Source organism: Vollenhovia emeryi, unplaced genomic scaffold (assembly GCF_000949405.1).
Source record: "Vollenhovia emeryi isolate VEMERY1.0 unplaced genomic scaffold, V.emery_V1.0 DF939164.1, whole genome shotgun sequence".
NCBI lineage: Eukaryota > Metazoa > Arthropoda > Insecta > Hymenoptera > Formicidae > Vollenhovia > Vollenhovia emeryi.
In genome coordinates, this window is record NW_011967202.1 from 252,133 (window position 1) to 276,888 (window position 24,756).

Consider the following 24,756-nt stretch of genomic DNA (forward strand, 5'->3'; position numbering starts at 1 on the left):
ACAAAGATAATTTTCACTTAGGCGGCACTAACCAAAATGTTAAGTTGCTTAACTACAAAAAACGGTCCAAAGTTTTCCCAGAGTAGAGTTACGAATAATCCAAATCATTCGATTACTAATTGTGGGCCCCAAAATGGGTTGCTAACGGTTTTTTTTCCGGAGCATACACTGAAAAAAAATCCGATAGATTCAACCAGTCGTCTGCTGGAAAATGGACGAATCAGAATTCCCTTTAGGATTTACCAGATTTGTAGTAAAGTCTAGCAAACTTCTGGTTATAAAATATCTTTCATGGTAAATCCTAAAGGAATTCCGATTCGTCCATTTTCTAACAGACGACTGGTTGAATCTATCAGACTTTTTTTCCAGTGTAGAGAAATAGAGAAGCCGAAATATTATCTCCCGAAGTTAATTCAAGTTTCCCGTGAATTTTTCCAATTTATCTTAAAGAAATTCGGATAAACTTTAAGCAAGCTTACCAGTGAGATGGTTGGTCAAGGCCGTCGTGGGTATGAGATCCGGATTGCCGTCCTCCTCCTCGCCCTTCCCCGCGAAAGTCGCGATGCTAGGCTGCTGCGGCGGCTTCGGCTTCGCCGGAGTGGCCGCGTGTCTCCTCCAAAGTGCCATTAGCACACCGGTCACGATTAACCCCAGGCCGGTCGCCGTGCCACCGAGTCCAATTAAGATCGGTGACATGTCGGTCGAGGACGTCGATTCGCCTACGAACGAAATCTCCGCTAATCCCCTCGGTCCATAAATAACACACGGTGATCAGCAATCCCTTCCCGACTTTCCCCTACGCAAGAGTCTAGACGCGTTTCATATAACCACCCCGGTAGCGTGTTTCCGGTTTATTATTATATTAGGGGAAATGTACGGGCCCGCTTATTCATTACGGACGTTATTGCTGCGAACCACTATTGTCTGCCTGCGTGAAAAGAGCATCCCATTGTCAGAATTATGATGTACTTTATAGAATCCTGGCTCTTCTTTATTTAATGAATTCCGCGGCCGCACATTCAAGAAGCTCCGGCAATTAAGGGTAAAAATAATGAAGCGAAGATATGAGGTGCCAATGTCGCGCTTTCGTCGTATGAAAATTGTTTTCCTTTTCATCTCCATCGCCGTCTTAATTCTTGTCAGGAACTTTAAGGAACATTCTTTGAAGACGAACCAGATCTCGATCAATTGTATCGAAAATTTGTGAAGCGCTAGGCCGAATCAGACTATCCAATCCGAGTCGGCAATTTTGCTGGTCTGATTCGGTCTTTAGAGACCCAATATTTGGGTCAGCTATATCTGTGTTACACCTACATTAATACGATAAGTAGTGGAGACAATTATATGCGTTTTTTTTGCAGCAAACTTAGTGAATGTTGCAACACAAAACAATGTAGATGCCCCTACTATTTATACGGCAACATTTTAATTTTAGTTATTTTTGTCTTAGCCGGTCTTTTCGTGCGTATCTCGCAACATGGTGAAAGTGCTAGAGGTGAGCGGCTTCGTCTCTTTCCAAGGGAACAAGTTAGAAAGAGGCAGAGCTACTCACTTTTAGCATTTTCACTACAGTGTAAGATACAGAATTGATCCTGAACTGCACATATCGCCTCCTCCGAGCTATCTATCCACCCCATCCATCCGTCTCTATTCAATGGGGACGTATTTCCCTATTGTGCTCCACGATAAATCGCTCCGTTCGCGCGCGCGGCGCACGCCCGCACGCTTAAGATTTCGCGCAGTAGCTGCGGTCAGCCACGGATCAGACGCGACCGGGAGGTTCCAATTTACCTGTCCGACATCCCCTCGGCAGACTCCCGCGCGCGTCGGCACGAACGTAATCTGTTTCCAATTAAGGCGCGGCGCCCGGAGTCGATCGTTTCGAACTTCGTGGCAGGTTGCATTACGGTGGTCTAACGCTGCGGCTGATTTGTGAGTCGCTCGTTCCACTCGCGGGAGAGGCGAGAGGAGCGGGCGGGCGGTGCAGAGAGAGAGAGAGAGAGAGAGAGCTCTCTGCAGCAGCGGATTAGGAATAGCTCCGGCTCTGCGGCAACGACGCGCCCGACACCCGCAGTCGTTTCCGCGCCGTCGTTAATCATTCGGCTTAAACCGCGACGCCGGGTAAGTGTAAGCGCGTTGTGTACGTGTGTTGTACGTCGAGCGTCCTAAAGTTACCGGCTTCTCTCTCCAGCTTCGGCTGAGCCACCCCCGGGCCGCGGTCTGCAAAAATCTCTCACCGAAGTCGATCGACTCGGCCCCGAAAAGGGCCGCGTGCAAAATTTTCGGGGAGGGTAATCGGATCGCGCCAAGGCGGACGAACTTTCCCGTAATTATACGGGAATATCGCGCTTCTATGAGATTTTATCGGACTCCCTCCCGCGCGATAAAAACGGGAAGATTTCAGGAATTCTCGCTGCAGCGTAGTTCGAAAGTTTATAAGTGTCCTAATTTAGACCACTTTTCGCGGCGGCTGAAATCTTATATTAAGATTCTGTTAAAGTTCACTCGGAATTAACCGAAGATTGTAGATATCACACGCTCGCAATCGGTGGATTACGCCCCGGACTAATCGAGGCTACCGTCTAATTCTCGCGGCTGTAATAAATTTTTTAGTCAAACATTTCTTTCGCAATCTTCAAATTTACGTCGCGAGACGTCTCGATAATTGAATCCCAAATTATATTTCCGTTCGGGAAAATTGTAACAAGAGCCGATACTGTCTCTAATATCAGCTACGAAGCTTACTTTACAATCTATTATATTTCTTTTAATCGCGCGGAAAGCGCGAGCTCGACGCTTTCGTTAATAAAACTTTGACTGTAAGTCGATCGCAGACCCGTGAGAGGAATACTTAACCCCGGTGTACTCGATATAAATTGCGAGGGTCGCAGCAAGAGCTGTAATTCGATCACCTTGTAAACAGGTATCCACCGAAGTTGCGCGTCATCGGCACGACGGCGCAAACAACCGGCCAGCTAATTTGTTTTCAATTAACAATCAAGTTCCAGTTAAATGCTAATTATCAAAGCACAAAGCGCATCTATTCGCCATTGGTTGCGAGGTGTAATTGAATACGAACGAAGCATCGAGGGTGCACGTTAAAGGACGCCGTACCGTCGGCGGAGCACGCTCCTCCTTTCCCTTAACCGTGTAACGAAGGGCCGTGTCCCTTTGCTCTGCGTTAAAACGAGATACTGTGGTATGCGGCCTGCGTCTCGATCTCGCGATACTTCCCATTGATAGTTTCGACGACCCTCTTGATAAGTTACAAAGCAAGTGCTCAAATGAAACATTCTCTCTTCCGATTATGCCGCTGAAATATAATGAAAGCTAGGATCTGATAAATGTAGGCACTTTTTTTTCAGAATCCAATACCGTCTTCAAAAATCATTAACAACAATTAAGCTTGGCAATCGACCATAACTGGCAACGTGTTTTTAACACAGAAAATTTATCGCGAAAAATATTACCTCAGCCAGGGTTTGTTAGTCATGTACTGGCGTCAAATAATTCTTGATGTCGAAAATCATTAGCCCCTAATCGGCTGAAAGGCTTGTTTCTTGAAAATGTTTCCTCAAACGTATCAACCGATTTCAAGCTGTGCTTACATCAATAGAATTCTATAATAATTCGTACTGAAAATTAACACCGCGCCCCCGACGATTGGGACCGTTAAAATGTTCAGGAGGAGGACCGTGACGTTTCCAATTCATTTTGCATGTCAAAAGGGGTCGTACATAATTCAGGAGTTGCATTTGCGGGCTTATCCTTATCGCATCTCCGCGGTCGAACGTTCAGGGATTAACGAAAGCGACGATCGTACACGATTAGCGAAAATCGTGCCTCCAGCGGGTGTCGGGAAAATGGAGGAGAGCGGACGCGATGCGGACGCGGCGGAGAGCAGAATGCATAATAATGGCTCATAAATTTTGACGCTCATAAATTTTACGCGAGGGTCGACCGCGCATGTTTCAGCGAAACCGGCAACGAGCTAGATCAGGGTTGACCTAGCGCGCGCGGCGAACTGTTCAACAGGGATCATTTGCATGTCGCCGCCAGCGTTTCCGGTCGAGATAGCGTCACGGTCATCTAAATTGAAGGGCGAAACTTGATGCGCTTGTTCCCCAAATACGCCAACGGGAACAAGACGAGAAAGCGGGTCGAACGATAAATTATCAGCGCGTTATCGCGCGCTGAATTTCTGTTACGGGCAGCCCGTACGGCGCGCTTTTCCGAAACGTACCCGGATGAAAGCATTGTATCGTGATTTGTTATCGTTACGTTCAATGCTAGCAACTTTTTAATACGTATGATTCTCTCGCGGTCTAATTTAATTTTTGCATAATTTACTTGTTGATACGCACGTACGTTTAACGATGCGCGAGTGTACAGCAAATTCGTGCTAACCAATTCTCCAGTAATTACATTTTTTGTACCTTCTTCTCTCGGCAGGAAAAAAGTGGACCGCGCGGGGTTCGCGGGTATTCAGAATTTGCGAGCGCACCATTTTTATTAAACCACGTTCGTCCGGGATCTTTTGTAGTTAAACAAAGCGGAACTCTTCATCACTGTAATTTCTACAGTACACACTTTTTTATCGAGCACCTTTTTTTTTTTAACAATGCGGAAGTTTATACACGAGAGTCGCTAGAGCGCGGATTCCCCCCCTCTCTCCGCGCGCGCAATATGCGCTATTTTTACCACCATCGTATTTTTGCCCAAGTTCGAATAACAGGCGCACGGCCAGCTGGCCGATCGATAAGCTGCGATTTGACGCGAACGTCAGCTCGCCGGGGTTCGAAAACGGAATAAAGAGCGCCCGATGAAACGAGGAAAAAAGCTTTGGCTCCAGTGTGGGTTCGGGATATCGATTCTATGGCACTCAGGATTATTTGCATCGCGATTGAGGGGATTAAGGAGAGCTCCTCGGAATTTTCTCCAGAGTTGTTTTCCGTACATTTTTAGCTATGTATAATTTATAAAACCTTTTTATCGTGTCAACCGTATGAACGGTGCAAAACCGTGCATGCAAGAAGAGAATTCACGCTTTATTCCAACGTTTTGCCGTGCGACGAAAATGTACGATTTACAATTTATGGGCCGTGCGTATTTTTGATACTAAATCGTAATGTTAAACTGGTCAACTCGCTTTCTAATTTTAATTAGAATCGAATTAGTTTCTCCAAATTTACTTCTGGAGGAGTGCTGGCAGCCGAAAATAAAGCTCCACCGCCGGCATTAGGAACGCCGGATCTTGTTCTACGACAAGTGGCCGGGCTATTTTCGGATTGCATCGTCAATTGCCAAACGCTCTAAAATCGTCGTGCCGCGGCCCCTTTGCGGCAAGGCGCTCTGACAAGTGAGTTATCTTACCGCCACTTCGGTGATCGTCCTGATTGCACTTGGCGAAAACTTACCGGTGAATTTGGCTACCCCTTTCGAGACCTCTATGGCGTACGGCTCGCTCGAGCCCTTCGCGTTTACCGCGTAAAGGGCGACCTTCGCCGGCTTGAGCATCGGGAACTCCCAGAGAGGACGGGACGATTCCAGACGCCGTTTGCCCACGATGGCGACGAATTTCTGCGGTAGACCGCCGTCGTATCCCTCGACGCAGGATATCCTCACCCAGGAACCGTTCACGTAGTAGGTCGTGCAGTTCTGCAACGGGTACGGTCTGCCTGCGGAGAAAATGCGGCTTTGGAGATCGCGTGAGCGAGAGTAGGGAACGGGATCCCCGATTAGTGAGGGAGATCGCGAGGACGCCCTCAAAGGAAATGCGTGTCCATTTTTCAAACAGGATCCTTCTCGTCGTGTCTCTCGTTCTCTCGCATTCCATCGTCCTATATCTGCTTTGGGCAAGTATCAAAGAGAGGAGGGAAAAGACGATTCCTACGACGAAATGCGAGCACTTGTAAGAAAGTGGAAGACGAAATTACTCAACTTTCGATTATTAAAAAAATTCGAATCAAAATACTATTATTAACATTCATAATTGAAAACGCTTCTTTAACCTCTGATTTAGTTTTACAAATCCAACGGACATAAAAATATTGACAGGAACTTATTTTTCGTGACGAAACGCGTCAAATTATATAACCCGTACGAATTTGGGAATGAATTTGGAATATACAGAAGATATTTTATAATCTCTCCCGACTTTTTAAACTTGTATTAATAACGTGGATCATACTTTTAAAGAGACACCAATTGAATTCTGGGCAATCGCAGCCGATATTATCTCGCGTGTTTCACAAAAATTAATAAAAATATTTATTTGATGCGATATTTGTTAAACCGACTATTGATAATAATCAATTAAAAACGCATCGTGTTGTTGTTTACGGAAACATAATGGTATTTACATATCGTGTTTATTGTAACCTAAATATCATACAGCGCAAGTGATTCGTTTATTTAACGCCATTGTTTTTACCTTTTGCTCAGCACGTGTGACTAATAATGTTTCGTTACATGTATTCCATACAGCTCCAGTTGTGTGCACCTCCATTCGTTTAAGCTTTATTTTAACATGTTGCATGTCACAGTCCCTTCTCCCCTTCTCTATTTTCTTTTTACGTCTAATAATGTTTCGTTATATGCATTGAGAGCTGAAAAACAGTGATGGTTATAACATTTTTCCTCGTTTTTAACTTTTAGTCTTTCTTACAGTAACCATTACGTACCACTACAGTAAGCATTCTCCCAGTAATCAGTACGGATTTTACAATAACTATTACGGATTCTACAGTAATGAATATTGTAGATCAACTGACTGACTGTTACTTACTAATCCAGTATTGAATCAGTACTGTATTTCCACAATCATTACGATAAAAACCAGTAATGGTCTTGGTACAAGATTTTATTGAAAATAAAAAAACTTTTCCACTAGCTTTTTTCTAATTTTTTTTATGTGGGATTCGAACCTAAGATTTCGGATTACTAGCCTAGTACGCTAACGCTGAGCTAACTATTTATATATGTTTTCTACCCTACTGTTAGGCTACATATTATTTTAATGCTGGTGGTCAACAGTAATGGTTACGGAATTGCACATCACTCAATAATAAAATTGTTCAGTAATCATGTTTTCTTTAATACGATATCGCTTACAACTTTAGTCGTTAGATGGTATTGTATTTTTCAGCAGACATTACTTTTTTTTAAGTAAGCATTTGCGTATTAAGATTAAAAGTTGAGAATGAGCAAAAATTCAGGGACTATTACTGTTTTTCGATTCTCAGTGTGTATTTCATATAGTTTCGTAGTATACCTCTACTCGTTTAAGCTTCAATCTCTCTCTCCCTCCCTCTCCCTCTCCCTCTCTCTCTTTTCTTTTCACGACAAAAGCGCCGAGCTCTAAATAATTATATAAAAATCGAAATTCTAGCGGTACGAGAAAAAAAGTACGAGGGATCGTCGCGCGGCGCGCAAAATTCGTTTTATTGCCCGCTAGAAATTACGCCGCGACACCGGTTCGTTTTCAGGGCAATAAAATTATGTGTATTATCGGCTATGCTGCGCGGCGGTGCATTAACCGAAAACCCACGTGATATATAAACGTGACCAAAAGATTCTACCGACCGCCATTAATGCACGCTTTTACGGCCCCCTTCTCATTCCCGAGGACATTAAAATTATTTATTAACAATCGGATAATAGCAACTTGTCCAAAAGAGATTTTATTAAAAGATCTTTCCGCAATAACTTTAAAATGACGTTTTGTTCTATTTTCTGCGCGTTCTTTTCATAAGAATATTAAATAAACACGGTGAGTTGGTTTTATTTTGCTTATCGTTAGTTGTTGACACTTGGAGTCGTTAAATAAGTAAATTTCGCAATTTTTAGCTAACAGCCAAATTTGCGATATCAATAAAAGAAATGCGAGAGAATTGTTTTCATTCGACGTAAGAAAAGACCCGTAGTGCAACCGAGGTTTTTCCATCTTCTCCAAAATGGAACTGGAGATAGCGTTAAAATAACCGATTTTTCTCTCGCGAATTCGCCAAAAGCATCGCGCTCGATAGACGTCGTCCCGCTGCGAGTGCAACACGAAGAATCGTCGCAGTGGTGCGCAGTGTCGACGCGTGTCCCTGCCGTTATTGCACGATTTCGCTGCATTCGTTTTCGTTGCGTATCGCACAATTGCTTTTGCCATCGCTTTTGCCATCGCTAATCTCCCGGAAAGTGCAAAACGAAAGAAAGTAGTTCGGGAGGGGGGGGGGGAGAGGAAGGCTAATAGCACCGTCGTTGCTCACAGACGGCGGCTGCGGATTAAAGCGCCGGTTAAAGCGCTTGTTTTTTGTCATCTGCTTTATTATCCGTGCTCATATCGCGTATAAGAGGCCGCCGTTCCGTTCCCGAGGGAGAAAAACGATAATTCATAATTATCCCTCGTTTTCCTTAAATACAAAATTACGTCGAATTTAGAGAAAATTTAATGCGGGCTTTTACAGCACGCCGACTCGTTTACCTTCAACCGCGTATTATTATGTTTTTTTCGACAAATTCGCAGCCAATTATTTTTCGGTGGACATTTCATATAATATTACTCGCGACTATATTTAATTTTCAACATCATGGCGGCTACTATTGCAATCTAAATTAAATCCCCGTTAAAATAATTCTTTCTTATAAAAATTATTTTATATATTTACAACTTTTACAGTTTTAAAGTTCTTTATCTTCTTGACACACGCTGTTTTTACTATTTACTTTTAATTTATTTTACTTCAGCCGTTATACGACTTAGATGTCGTAATGACTCATCGTTTTAAAAAATTTTAGACCAATTGTATATAATTAATATTGTATTGCTGAAGAGGGTCACATTCGTAGACCGAGACGTTCAATTTGTGTCATGATGTTACCAATTTTATAATATATTTTATACTAGAACACTTATTGATATAATTTATCACCCTCGTTCGGGTGACGGCTCACATTGCCCCTATTATTATTTTACTATTTCAACTATTAACTATTAACATCAATTTTAATTTTATCTTCGTTTTATTGGAGCCTTGTTCATATTTATTAATTGACCTATTTATCTTTAAATTTAATTGAAGATATATGATTATTATATCTTCTCTTAGTCGGGTGTTTGATATTTCTTATTAAAACAAGGGAGTAACTAGAGCATTTTGTACAACTAGCTCAATTAAGGGCAGTCGCGGCTCACGTGCAACTTTTATTAAAAGTCGTTGCCCGAAAGAATATTGAGCTTTTTGGCGATCGTCTGGCACGATGTCATGGCCACGATATTACATCCCGTTCATTAAATCGGAATTTATATTCAGTTCATATTTAGAAAGCCTCGGAGCCCTATTCACCGTTATTCTATGAATTCTCGGGCCCCCTTGAAATTTTCCACCCCGGGAACAGAAGGCAAGAGGCGCGACGACGGTTCTGGGGCATCACGTATTTACAATAAATTTATGACCGCTACAGCCGAGAGCACTCGCGACGAATCGAGGTCGACCTTATCACTCCGCTTCTTCGCGGCCGTCTCGGAGATTACATGTTACATTGCGGCATCTTGGCATCCTGGCGCTCCTTATTTACGATCTCTTTCAGACCGGCTTACGGGGGAAGATGTATCGAGATATAATGGCACTCGCGTTTACCATCTCGCGTTATCGTTTCGAATAGTCGCGTCACTAAAAATTACGCTGCCGCTCGCGCTGGACGAAAGATGATCGCCAACTATCGTTTCTGAAGAGTCTAGCTAAGCTACTGAAAGTAATTGCAGCGCGATTTTCCGTTTCTATTGATACTTGCGTTCAGAACTGGTTTGAATCGTTTCCTAAAACCAGATTCATTCTATCGCGAAATAACGACGCAAAAAGATTATCCGTGAAAATTTTGCGGTTTCCAAACGTGCAAGGAAGAAGGCGATTAGAAATAATGAGAATACCATTCGTGTAAAGTTTCTAATATCGACAGAATATTTAAATCGAGGCTGGATATTTCCTGGATAAAATTAATGTATATATACTCTCTAAACTTTTGGAGTAAAAGCAGAACCATGGGGGTGAAATATTCATTCTATTGGAGCAAATATTTACTCCATTAGAGTGAATGTTTACTCCACTAGAGCGAATCTTTCGCTCCATGGTTCTATTTTCACTCCGAAAACTTTAGAGAGTATGTACCCGGTTATGGCAAGATACCATGTACAGCGATGTTTATTCGTGTGGTGTATCGCGAAATCGTCAAGTGGAATCGACGCAGGAGTCAAGCCGCGCGCGTGAGAAAACTGCCGTCTGGTAATTACGTAAGGAGCGCGCATCAGGCCGGCGCGTGAGATAAATTACGCGTCCAATTACCGCGGGCCGGGCCGAAACGGAGAAAGTATAGTCCGCGACGCTCCCGGGCTGCAATGCCGCATCCCGTGGACCAAATCGATCTGGTTGTCTGTCCGACAACGCGGCGGTGCCGGGAACGCGAGGGACTTCCGGGGCCACGGAGCGGACAGGACTTTCCCGGTCCGCGCGAGGATCCAGGAACTGGCACGACGGTCGGCGGCGCGACAGGCGTTATACCTCGTAATGAACATATTCAATTACGGTTTTCATTAAATTCCCGCAAAAAAACGCGCGACCGACGCGCGGGCGAATTTCAGCGTGGCGTCTCCCGCTGTGCAGCGTCGCATTTTTCTCTTTCTCTTTTCTCCCTCCTTCCCCTCTTCTTAATTCCCTCGACCGCGTTCTCCGTCTCCGACGATCCCGCGGATTTCTGCGGTCTCCGCGCAAATCGTGGCGCGAGTGGAAAGGCGTATGTGTTTAGCATTGCAGTTTTTAATCCGTTGCAATTGTATTTGCGCGTGTCTCGTAAGGAGTTTCTTACAATAGTGCACCCACAGAAAAAATTTTCCGGATCCAATGCTATTACACTTCAATGTATCATAAACTAAGATCGCTATAGCGTCAACCACATTTATTATAGAGAAAGGAGTATTTTAATCTAAAATGAAAAATTCTAAAATCTAGAATAAAATGATACTATGTATCGTCCTTTGTCTAATATCGTGGTGCCATCTTCGTGCGTTGTAAGATGGAGGGAAAATTTATTCTGAACGCAAGAATATACAAGCTTACATTCATATAAATGACTCTTGTCTCAATGTAGTAAGTCCATTTTTAAAATTCGATAGAGAAGGGTAAGAATTATTGATTTTATCTCGATATTGTCTTATTTTCATACTAAATGAGGTTGTGAAAAATATATATGCGTCAAGAATATTTTTGTCTCAGTAACCGAAATCCTTTCTGAGGGTGTACGGGTTAAGAAAAATACGACGGTAGTTCATGGATTCTATAAATCTGCTTTTGCTTTTGTTTTTTTTACATATCTCTCTATATTTAATAGTATTCTGAGTTGTGCAAACAGTTAAGATTAAAACAAATCAGTTCTGATATAAAAATAGAGTTTGGCAAAAAGCAAAAGTAAATACTGGGAATGCCTTCTAACGAAATGAAAAGAGTCGATCTCGCGCAAGCCGAAAATTTCGCGTTTCGGACTCGTCGCGATAAGCCTGGCACAATCCGTATATTTGCAAATCTGGGATCAATAATGTTGAATTTCAATAAGCTGGAAAGACTGATTTGCAAATATTATGCCTGCGCGATGCATAAGTTATTTTGGCCGGCTTATAATATGGCACCGCGGGTATTATGTTACTTAATTGCAAAATTAATTAAAAGATGGCTTTAATTATGGCGCTTATAAACTGTTAAATTATTCGGATGCAATAATAGTTTCGTCCCCGCTAATTATGGATTAACATTTGTACGCATAATAATAACGGGCGCGGTGTGAATGTGGAACGGTATAACAATTGATAATAAAATAGCAATCAGGCTGAACACGTATCTCGAATAGATAATATTGTCGCGCTCTGGGGAGTCTGCTCGCCCGTTTTATAAATAGTTAAATACGTTAAACATGCTGCTGTAGCTTTAAACAGCTCTTTCGCGACGCGCGAAATATGAAAAATAAACCATCTACTTTATTCAACCTGCATTGGACGCGGAGAACAATTAAAAATTATTATTCGCTGCAAAAAGTGAGCAGTTTCAAACCGAACGAAACGTATCAAATGAATGAAAAGTTCGAGCATGCAGCGTACACAGGGCGATTTCTGTGTTCCATTTATGTTCCAACTTATGAAAATGCGATGAATGTAGAGAACTTGAATGTTCCAGGATAAAAGGATCTTCAAACCTCCGCGTATAACGTTTGCATTTTTATGCGTAATAGAATTTAGAAACCTGTCTGTTATGAGGGCAACATTTTTACATCGTGAAATATACGTTTGCATAATCATTACCGGGAGGTATTTAAACCAATAAACAATTTCCCAGCAAAAACTGCAACTACGCTGTTGCCAGTTGAATATTTGTTGCGCGCTGGCAATCGATAGTTCATGGATTCTGTAAATCTGCTTTTGTTTTTGTTTTTTTTACATATCTCTCTATATTTAATAGTATTTTCAGTTGTGCAAACAGTTAAGATTGAAACAAATCAGTTTTGACATAAAAATTGAGTTTTAGCGAAAAGCAAAAGTAAATACGATTTATACTGACCGGTGACGCGTATACTATTCAATGCCACTCTTCTTAATAAGATTATCAACAGAATATTCGATATGTTTAAAAGACACCGCACTCTATAAATTCTATAACAAATTCTTTCGGCTACAATTTATATGCGTTTCACGCCGTTATCCGAATGCTGTGAACGTTTCCTCGGGGTAACAATTACGACAAAAGAAAGAAGGAGTAGCGGGCTAAACTCGCACGAACCTGCGGCGATGACCTGATAGAGGCAGGGCTGCTTGGAAGAACCGACGGAGTTGCTGGCCCAGCAACCCAGGACCCCGTAATCCGTGTCGGTTACCGGGGTGTAATTAAGCCTGCTGGTTGTGCCCTCGTTGGTGTAGTTGGTGGACGGAACGTCGCTGAGGTCGCCGCTGCTGTTGAAGGTCCAATGGAAGGTCACGTTGGTAGGGCTGGCCTCGACCTCGCAAACTAAACTTATGGTCTCGTGCTTGAGGGCGCCGTGCACTTCCTCGGGCACGTTAAACGGCGGCGGGGTGGCATTTTGGTGCCTCCAGCCTCCGCTCGAGTTCAGCACGTACTTGCAGACGGGCGCGACTGCGGCATAACGTATGGATTTTGGCATCTTACTACGTATTCCGTACAGGAGCCCGCGAGAACAATATGATCGAGGTACACGTAGCAACTGACAAGGGGGGGGGGGGGAAGTGTAAAACAGAATATATAACGAGGTATGTATAAATACTAGGAATTGAAAGTAAAATACGGCTAAGAGCAAACCGCCATTGCCACTACAAGGATAATGGATGTACTTAACGTTATGAAAGTTCAAAATAACCCAATACGTCACGAATAAATTTTAACTCGATCCCTTTTAAGACGGATTGAGGGAGGGTCCCAGGCTCCAATCACGGCCGAGGTAATATTTACGAGGAGGGGGGGGGGTTGTAACGAATGCTAAGTATAGCGTTTAAAATAATTTAGCACATCGTTCCGCGATTTTATAACACGGTGAATTCACTGACGATAATGATTCCACCTAAAGACAAACCTGCGTTATGTGTCCGGAAGTGACGGCGCGCAGGACCGGTTGAACAAAAATACGGTATATGGATTCACATAGTAATTTGATTGGCCACCTCCATCTGTGCCGGGTCCTAAATGGCGTTTACGTTTGTAATTGATTTACATTACGAATCTTTTTATCCGTCTAATAGTAATTTTAGTAAGTGAGATATTAATTTTAAAAACTGGAAAATTAGAAGACTATTACGTTAACCAAGAACTAAAGCCAACGGCACACGATACTATTTTTCATACTAAATTCCTTACTAGAACCAATAAGGAAGCAGAGTTTTAGATCAGGTGACTTAAATTGGCTCTCGTAAGCAATCCGGTGGGAAAAATGGTATCGTGTGCCGTTGGCTTAATTTGCAAAAGTAAATTCCCCTAATAGAGTGCATTTTCCAATTATTACGATAATAGAAATAGAGCGTTACACGAATATACGGATATTAATAACTAAATGTATAATACTCATTATATATAAAAGGGCAACGTTTATTTGTAGCGTTGAATTTGGCGTAATACGTGGAATAATACGAGCTATGCGTGTTCGGTTAACCAAAATACATGCGAGGTAAGTTACCGCATAGTGCAAGTGGGTCCACAATTTATTAGACAATTTAATTAATAATTATACCGTGTGTGCCAAATGTACGGTCGCTAAAATGTACCGGTTCACTGAACCGACGTATGTATCTCCATTACCGTTCCGGAGCGAAAACTACCCTCCGTATGCACGTATCGGTAAGATAAATGGCCGCCCACGGTACATTTCAAATTTCCAGCTTTTTCGCCGAGCTTTTAAATCGACGCGCGCCAGGTGAGCGCCGGTAAGAAGTTACAACTCGCGGCAACACTTGCCGCCACGAAACTACGCCGCATTTCGAGCGAGTGTTGCGCTAAATTTTCCAAAAATATTGCATCGCCGCGGCGGCGGCGGCGCGCACGAGCGGCGGTGAAACACGCGTCGGATAAGGGATCCGGCCCCGGCGCGATTTCTTTGCATAAACGTTATATATTATGCGCCGCGCCGCGGGGGAGGTCGGTCCACGGATGAAGGATCGATAACGGTTTCCCCGCGGGGGCCCCACCGCCGACGTAAAACCGGCCGTTTTATTTATACTTTCCGATACTGCAAAATCGGAGCGCGGGGATTTACGCGACAGCGCGGGATATTCCGTGAAATATCGGCGACGTCGGCCAAGTAGTAGCGGCCGCGCGTGGTCAGCCGCGAGGTAACGGCCGCGAGGGAGGCGAGCGTTAAATCGCATCGACCGCCGCTTCGCCGCGCATCTCGACTCTATTTCTCGCCATTTTCGTCCCTGAATCCTCCCGCGGTATCTCGCCGTCCTAGGTCTAGGCTTCCCAATTTTTTATTTTAACAAATAAATTTAATAAATTTATCTCAATGAACCTCGAGCCGATCGCCGAAACACAGGGGGCGAGAAACTGACGGCGCAAGACCGCCCGGTTCTACCAGCGGCGTCCCACGTCGTAGAAACTACTGTGCCACCGAGGCCATTAACCGGCGCTTTCACGAGGGTTTCCGCCTCTCCCTCGCTCTCGTCGTCGGGCAAGAGCGCGTAAAACATACTTACACATAACCTGGAGATTGACTACGTTGGACTTGGCGCGGCCCTCAACATTCGCGGCCATGCAGGTGTACCCTCCGGCGGACTCTCGAGTTATACTCTGCAGCACCAGCGAGTGGTCCGAGAGCACCACGCCGGCGGTGACGTTGTGATGCAGCTCCTCCTTCTGAATAAGCAAACGAGATCGAGTGTCTGAGTCAAAGAACTGCCACATCACGCGCGCGTGGAAACATCATGAATCGTGAATTTTCATGTAACGTCATGTAGTCTAACTAACGTTGTTTAGACAATATTAACTAATGCTGCGGACAACGCAGTAGTCTGGTTCAGCCTGGGTCAACTCTAGAGCTAACTCGTCAATCTGGATCAGCTCGCGGCCTGTGTTTAACTCGATTATTTAATACAAATTACCAATTATATTTATAACACGAGCATCAATCTGCAGATCTAGGAGAAACTCTTAGGGAAGAAAACATTAGAACGGTTTCCTGAATGTTAACGCAACGGAGACGCAAGATTGTTGGATAATAAATGAAGCATTGACGACTGCTTCGCGTCTCACGCTTTCCGTAGTTCTCTCTCCGCGTCAAATTCCCGCAAGACCAAACCGCTCTCATTGTTACCCGTCGCAAATAAACAAATTTGTCTTAGTCTTGGCATTCAGCGCCACTTCCGCCTCGGCGAAGATCGTGCCGTTGCTCAGGAGGAAATAACCGCGGCCCGCCGCGGGTTGTCGTCCGCTCGAGAAGGTCGGACAAAGGGAATTTACGATGTACACTTGTCCTCCCTCTATCTTCTCTCGTTCCTATTTCCTCTCCCGCAGTCTTCCCCCCCTTCTCTCTCTCTCTCTTGCTTTCTCCTCTCTATGTTAGGACAATCCTGTCGGTACTTTCCCGTGCTTTATCGTCCTCCTTTCTCGTCTATCCACGCCCTTTCTCTCCATCCGTCTTTATCATCGCTTTCTTGCGATTTTCCGTTTTACTCTTCATCTTTTTGTCTGAATCCCGTCGCGAGTAGGACGTCGTAAAAGTTGCAAGTGCACTCTTGGCTGGCAGTTTCACGAAGAATTTGGGCACAATTCTTCCCCAGTAAAAATTGAAAACAACTCTTTATAGCGTTGTAATTTTTCATGTGTTGTTAACGAGTTTGCATTAAAATTTCTCGTGGAAATTTCGTATTCAAAATTAATTAAAAGGCTGATTTTATTACTTGAAACATCGGGTATTTCTTTTAACTTCTAAACGTTTGCAAATTACCGATATCTCGATATCTGGACGATCGTTTTTATTATTTGTACGAGACATCCGGAAAACCACGTGTAATTTTTTAACCTTCTATTTTTAATTTTTCTAACTGCGTTCTTTCCCACACACCGGATCGAGATGCTACTCGCTGTTGTTTCTCTAACATTCGAGAACGATAGCGCGATATCCGCTTTGCGCTTCTCCCCGGCGCGGATTTACATTGCGCGGGAGGAAAATTCCGCCCGAGCGGAAGCGTCGGTGCGATTGCGAAGCAAAATATTTGCACGCTTTAAATCACGAAGTCCAGATAACGGCGCGGTTTTTTTCTCCCCCTCGAGGTACCGGTGAAAATACGGAGCAAGTACACTGAAAATTTCGCGATGCGGTTTAATGTGGATTCTCGCTTATTTCGGATGGAATTTGCCGGCGGCACGTATTTACGCGTGTATAAAAGATCCTTGATTACTTAAGCTTTACCACAATAAACTTAAGGTATTAAGCCAATTTTGCGAAATGCTAAACCCCCACCAAGTGTTAATCTTGTTAATTTGTGCAGATATTTACAAAATGAAGATATCTTTGAAAGTGTTTCAAAGATCAAAAAAGTTGGCGCAAATATTTATGACTCAAGCTTGACGCAAGATGAATACAGGGTGAGCCTTTTTAATCTTAACAGGCAAATATTTCGAAAATATGCAATTTCACAAAAAACTTTTAAAATAATAGTTGTTTAAGATATTCGAGAGAAAATTGATAACATTTTTAGTATTTAGCTTATGATATCTCGATAACTGTTTGTCGGAGGGAAAAGTAGTACAGGACTTTTTTACTTTATTTGGTCTGAGGAATATTTTAAAAGTCTTCTTTTGTAAAATTGCACATTTTCGAAATATTCGTCTGTTAAGATTAAAAAGACTCACCTTGTATAGCGAGTGACGATCTTTTTCCGTACCGAAATATTTCCCCCCCGTTGAAAAATCGAATGTCACGTGGGACAAAGGGACGCGCAAGCCTAAGCAAGACTTAACACGAGTGGCAAAGTACAGAATGTCGGTCTACTTGTCGAAATTAGGAAAGTTCGAACTGGGAAAGGTGGATCAAGGATGTTCCGAGGGTGTTTGCGGAGAATTGTAACTGCGAGACCGCGAGAGACCGATGTGCAAGATCGAACGAAAGCGGGTTGCGAGCAACGTCGGATGAAGGCGGATGTGCGGCAGCGACCACGAGGGAAGAGGGTTCGCGCGCGTACGTCTCGCCGTGCTTGTTTTAGATGAGTAACGAGCAAGCGTATCTATTTCTCCTCGGCATCTCTTCGCGGAAACTGGTACGTGCCGAGGCGCATCGGGCGCCTGCAGCGGCGAGGCGTCGCTGCAGGATCGGGAAGCGATATGTCTTCGCGAGAGACAGTAGATATCGCCGTGTAATGCGCGGCTGGTAACGCGCATTCATGCGATTATCTCGGTGTCTTACAGCTTTAAGCGCCCGCGAGAAGCTGAGGCGCTTTCAAATGCAGCGGCAGCTCGAGGCGCGATTTCGCGAACCGATTGCGCGCGATGACGAGCGAAAAGAATATGGAAAGTCCCCTATTATGAGGCGGACTCCTAATATGAGATAGAGAGACAATATTTTTTGATTAAGATATTATTTTATCAGTGTAGGTTGGTATAGAGGAAAATCCCCTAGTATGAAACAGGCTCCTAATATGAGACCGCGTAGTTTCCGCTAAATTAATAGGCATCGTCTGTTGGTTCCACTATGAAATGAATTTATTGCTTTTGGAGTGAAATCTGTTTAATGGACAATTGATTGTTAGATCGTGTAATCGTGCACTAACAAAAAAAATATTTTTTAAACTAAGTAAATAGATTTATTTAAAATAAATGTTTTTGCTGAAATAAATATTTATTCTATTCAAATAAAAATATCAAATTCCAGGCAAATCTATGTATTATATTAAGTAAATTAATTTAAATCATTACATTTTCTACATTCAAATAAAGATTTCATGAGATATAGAATACTATTTATCAAATGAAATAATTGTTTTTGTTAAATAAGAAATTAAATTTTCTTCGCTGTGAAAATTACATCTTGGTAAACATTTTATAGAATGAAAGTAAAATTTTTTAAATTTAAAATTATCTATTCTTTGATATTTAATAAATACTTAAATTAAAGCAACGCAAGTTTTAATTTGTTTATAATTTTTTAAGTTTAAGTCAATAAGCTATTAGGAGTCACCTAATGAATAATTTTCTTGAGTAAAGTAATATTCGTTTGGATTAAGATACTTTTTTATCAGTGTGGCGAAAAAACATTTGTGATTGGATTTGGACGTTGAAAACGTGCTATCTCGTATTGGAATCCTATCTCATAATACAGGACTTTCCTCTACGTTCTTCTCGGTTCGGTATTAATTAAAAGATTTGGAAACGTCAGACCGTGAGCTCGCGAGAATCTAGAAATTAGAATACAAATCGAGAGCAGCCGACGATAAATGGGAAGATATCGCCTCTATGAAAGATGACAGTTCAGTCATTTCTATTCTTTGTCACATACTTCACAGTTCCTTTGAAAAAGGTCGCGCCTTTAATAACATCAGCATCTTTAGCCGCTCCTTTTACCGTCAGGCATTCATATTTTTCAACGAATAATCCGCGATAAATAACACGTTGTCAACGAACGTGTGAACTATTTCCATCTCGGAAACTCTCGCGGCGCAAATGGAATTTCCTATTTCGACGGGCCACCTCCAGGATGTGCCACGGCCGCCGGTCCTATGGGATTCGCGTACGGAAAGGAACTCCCTTTCTTTCTCACCCTCCCCCCCCCTCCCAACCCTCTCTCGCCATCCTGACGCCGCGTGAATTCTCGTGTAATACGACGCCGTCGTATTAGACGTTAAATATACGTAGCCGCGTCGGAGACCGGATGATACGAGCGCGTGCCTCGTTCCGGGACGAGCGCGGAATATATCCGCGTCACCGAGTATAATATACACGCGAGGCCCTCCACCTCTCCCTCGCCCGAGTGCGGGCGCGAGACAGGGGCGATAAGTTCCATCCCCACTGGTTCTCGCGACAGCGCACTCCCCGTTATGGGCACGTGCGTCTTATATCGCGTATCCTACATCTCGTCGCGACAAGTTCCGCCGTCCGTTCGGGTTATGCATAAGTATAAGGGCGAAATCCTCTTTTTAACTTCCGACCCGCGGCCGCCCGCGAGACGCGGAGACGACACCTCGCCATGAATAATCACGCGGAGATTCAACGAGCGCGATTTCGGCGAGCTACGAAGACAACGCTGCCGTCCTAACTTAGAAAGCAGAGTACTCCCCAAATTGTTAGTTTCGAGAAAACGCGCATTTAAGTCCTTACAGCTAGGCCACCACGAAAAAATGTGGACATACTGCAACGCGTATAAGTTATTTTATGTTAATCTAGTGCTCTTACTGCTTTCTATAGCCTTGTAGGAACAACGGATATTTCTCTAATAGCGAATTCGGTTGCTTGCACCAGTGCGCACCGAGTGCACGCCCAGGCCTGTTTATGGTCAATTTTTACATTTAACTTTGTCTTAAATACATTCTCAAAGAGTATTTAGCAAGAGTATCCGCATGGATGCTATACAGATCTTTTTACTGGCTAAGAATTATTTCAAGGGACATTTAAGGGGATGCTGGAGTGATTCTGCACTTTCGCATCTTTTGCACTTAAAACTGTCTGTTTCGTGGAAAGATGTGTGTAATACACAAATTAAATGGCACGTGTACAGATGATCGAAAGCAGCTTGCTATTCCGGCTAAATTAAAGAACAATATGACATCACTGAAACTAAGTTTGTAAGTCTAATAAAAAATAATAATGAGCAACACACATACTACATGTACTGTATGTATGTGTTGCTCACTAATATTTTTTATTAGCCTTACACACTTAGTTTCAGTGATGCCATATTGTTCTTTCATTTGGCCGGAATAGCAAGCTGCTTTCGATCTGTACACGTAAGCCATTTAATTTGTATATTACACAAATGTTTCCGTGAACTGACAGTTTTTAGGTTAGAAAGGTGCAAAAGTGCAGAATCACTCCAGCATCCCCTTAAGACGATCCTTAAATATAAGAATTGACTGTAAACAAGCCTTAGTGTGCACTCAGTGCGCACTGGTGCAAGCAACCGAATTCGGTATTAGAAACATAGAAATGGCGAAAAAATGATCCGTATAGATGCTATATAGATCATTTTACTGGCTAAGAAATATTTCAACGGATATTTAAGACGATCCTTAAATATAAGAATTGACTGCAAACAAGCCTTAGTGTGCACTCAGTGCGCACCGGTGCAAGCAACCGAATTCGGTATTAGAAACATAGAAATGGCCAAAAAATGGAGATACTTTTTCGGTTAGGACGGCAGTAACGGAGATCGAAACTTTGAGTTAAAAATGTCATCGATAACTTGAAAAATGGAAACTGCGATAACGATCTAGCAAAGTAAAGCTCGAAAATGAACGACGTGCCGGAGCGACGTGACAACTCGGAGAGACAAATGTGAGCGGAGACAATCAGAATTTCCGAACGATATGAACGGTAATATTTTCGGAAAAGCACATTTAAATATAAATGGCGGGGAGGGGAGGGAATGTCGAGCGCAAGAAAATTCTGTCGTATTTTTCCGCGCGAGCGATTTTTCATCGTATTTTCGTTCATGAGGCGAAAGCTGTCCAATATCGAGTTATTTCCAACATTGGACAAAGTCTCAAATTCCCAAAATACGCATGATGACGTTAATTGACGGAGATTCGATTTTCATTCGGCCGTCGCAAAACACGAAATGCCGTCTCTATAATATGATATAATGATGTTATATCATAGCGCGCTATGTAACGCATGCCGCAACGCTAACATAATAATCATGTCCCGCCGATTTCGGATTTACGTTCCGCTCGATCGGATCCTTTACGCGGTATCCGTAACACAATGTAACGAAATTTCACGAAATATCAAATAAAGCGAGAGACGAAATAACGATTGCAACGGAATATCAGCAACGGTATTGAGCAGCGACGTTTAAACGCGGAACAAAATGCTTCAACGATTAATACCGACCGTCAAATCGATTAGTGCCCAGACTTATCGTGATCGCGCATTCTCCTTTTCAGATCTGTTTTTTTTTTCGTTATATGAATTAACAGGGAAATAATTTAATGGCAAGTATACACAGTGAGAATTTTCTCTTAAAATTTACCTTGGAAATCGTGGAACAACATGGCATTTTGAAGAACTTTATGAGTTTTCTGAAATTTTACCATACATTTTACTTATAATTATTTACTTAGCATACGTTTTACTGGTAAAATTACTAGTATACATTTTACAAGGTGTTCGGAAGTAACTCGTTACTTGCAACAGTTACAGTTACATTTTTTGGTTACTCTAACTTAACTTTGTTACTTTCTCTCCATCTGTAACTGTAACTTAACTCAGTTAGATGTTTTTTATAACTAGTAGCTAATTTAATAGTTACGTCAATAGTTACTTTATATATTTTTTAAACCTCCACAAATCGCATTAGGCCTTGCATTTGCGTATAAACGCCTTTCTCGACACTTAACAATTCAAATACAGATTTTATATTTTTAGTTTCATTGCAAAGAAGTAACTGTAAAGTAACGATTCGTTACTTTTTGAGTAACTGCAACTGTAGCGCGTTACTTTTCAGAATTGGTAACTTGTAACTGCAACTAGCTACATTTTTAGCGAGAAAACTGTAACTGTAACTAGATACTTTTATAAAGTAACTTTTCCAACCTTGTAAATTTACTAGTAAAATGTATGGTAAAATTAAAAAGCTCATAAAAGTCTTCGCAATGCCGCGTTGTTCAACGATTACATGATTGTCAGGATAAATTTTAAGAGAAAATTGTTTCCGTCTAGCGAAAGCACGGCAAGCCTCCTGTAGTATTTGTAGCCAACGGCGCTGAATTACACAAGAAACATTAAACAATCGGTATTGAGCACACAAGCTGGGGTCATATCGATGTAATCATGCGCGAGTTATTTCGCGCCAGGAAACAAAGCGGAACGATCAGCGTGGTTGCAAAGGAGCGTACAAATATTTGTTTGCAATTCCCATCCTTTTTCGATTTCCAGACGAGATGGCAGCCACTGCGAACCGATCCGCGAATGAATTGTCGCTGCTCGCCCGGATGATGCTCGTCTCTACCTGCACCGATTCGGCTGCGTACGCGATGTCAGCTCGTGCGAAAACGTCCTGTGCACGTAACCGAAAAAAAATATTCTCGCCCGCAGCCTCGCCTCATCGAATTTTACATGCCCCCGTTCTTTGCCGTCGATTTTTTTTTGTCCATTCGAGTCAAAGAAGTTTTTGTCGCCGCACGATTGCGGCTTCGCAAAGCAATGCGGAGTAAGAGTACGAGAGTACGTCTATATTAGGGGAGACCGGGTATGGTTGTCACAAAAGTTATAACAGAGAAACTATCGGGCACAAACGCCCTAGCAATACGTCATAAAAATGAGGGGGCACGTACCCCCCCGCGAATCACTAGTTCGCTGCGGCATGGCGTAACGAGAGGACAGGTAGTGACCTGTTTTGAAGCGCTCAAAGTAAATTTCAGACACGAACTATTCATCACGCAAGTACATGGTTACTTGTTTAACTTTAAATTCTGATGATTATTGTCCAAGTACATACTCAGTACTACAATAATTTAATGTGACATTCGTTGATATTTAGACATTTTAATGACCTTTGTTGGGGTTTGAAATTGTTTGGGTTCAATTGTCACAGACCATTTGGGGCTATTTATATTTTAAAGAATATGTTAAAAGATATATGTTAAATGTTATAAACAAAGTGTTTTTATGGAAATTGAGAAAATTAGTACGAGAGATGTAGACTTTTTAATTTCGGTAAATTAATTGATTTTAGCAGTCAAACTACTACGTTAAATTAACAGGTTTACATGAAGATAACTCACTGTGTTTAACAAGAAGTATATACTTTGTTTTAAACTCGACCGATTTTTATTTCATAAATCAGTTGCATCTATATGCAACAATCAGCCCTAAGCACTGTGACAACCATCCCTAAAGCGGGGTAAGATGTTACAAATTTACTTTTGTACTTTACATCAATTTTCTCTCAACTGGTTATTACTATAGACATAGTAATACTAGACCGAGCATGAGACGCCAGACCTGAAGCTCAGGTAGAAAAGGATATAAAGTAGGTGCCGTCCACCCTTCTCTCTCTAACGAGAAGAATAAAAAGAGAAAGGTTGACGCGGCACTTTCTATCCTTTTCTACCTAACCTTCATTGCTTAAAAGAGAACATGCTCGGTCTAGTATTACTAGTCTACGGTTATTACTGTCCCAACGACTTTTGTGTAAGAAGTTAGCGTGATATGTGTCTTATGAAGCGATGTAGTAATTATTTAAATTACTTTGAAAAAAATCACCCAAAGCGCTTCTAAGGAAAAAAATGTGACTTCCAACCCCGGTCTCCCCTACGCTGAAACAAATTTTTGCTACCGTAGCTAATCATGGTTTGATAAGAACATTTTGCTACCACAACTACACAGAAAAAAAAAGAATATTCTTCTTTTGAAAATATGCTTAGTTTCAATGTGAAAATCTTGAAATGAGATTACATTGCGTCCAAGAAAGAAAAACTTACTTGAACGAAGCAAGTTTATGTAATTCAATCAAGAAATACATACGCTTGTTTTTTCAGAATAATTTTCTTGATTGAAGAAGAAACAATATTGGACAGAAAATAACATATTTTCAAATCGAAGATTATAATGATTTGAACGATTTTATTGTCCAAATAATTATATGCATTCTTAAAGTGACAATTACTTATAGTATTTAATGTAAGATTATTAAATGCTTCTAAGAAGATAATAGATTGTTACGTACATACAAAATAATGAACGCGTTAATTTAAATATACAAGAGTTGATCCGACACTTTTTTTCTGTGTATAAATTTCTAAAGCACAGTAAACGGTTTGCTGTCGCACCTAATACAATAGGCAAGTAGCAAAATATTTAGTTGTCGCAACTAAATATTAGCTGTCCATATTTTACAACTGAAATGTAGTTGCCACATGCAGTTTTTAGCTACGGCAGCTGCATTTTTCTTTCCGTGTATGTTTAATTTATATCTAACGTCATTTTACAATTTATAACGAGAAATAATACATAGAGAAAAAAAGAAGAAATCTTAGGGTTTTGTAGTAAAAGGTTCGTGGTGAATTTTCACACA

The 24,756-nt window shown here is 42.1% G+C and overlaps 1 protein-coding gene across 2 annotated transcripts in view; it reads right to left on the reverse strand.

The window, feature by feature from the left end:
* Window positions 1-24,756, reverse strand: part of LOC105564471 (hemicentin-1-like) — a 253,172-nt gene that overhangs the window by 3,456 nt on the left and 224,960 nt on the right. Inside the window, exons 10-13 of one of the 2 annotated variants that reach the window (XM_012016860.1) lie at window positions 15,227-15,386; window positions 12,810-13,160; window positions 5,418-5,678; window positions 480-719 (exon numbers count right to left, since the gene is read on the reverse strand). In XM_012016860.1, the coding sequence (XP_011872250.1) occupies window positions 480-719; window positions 5,418-5,678; window positions 12,810-13,160; window positions 15,227-15,386 (1,012 nt within the window). The remainder of the gene's footprint in view (window positions 1-479; window positions 720-5,417; window positions 5,679-12,809; window positions 13,161-15,226; window positions 15,387-24,756) is intronic. The other variant, XM_012016861.1, reaches the window with a different exon arrangement.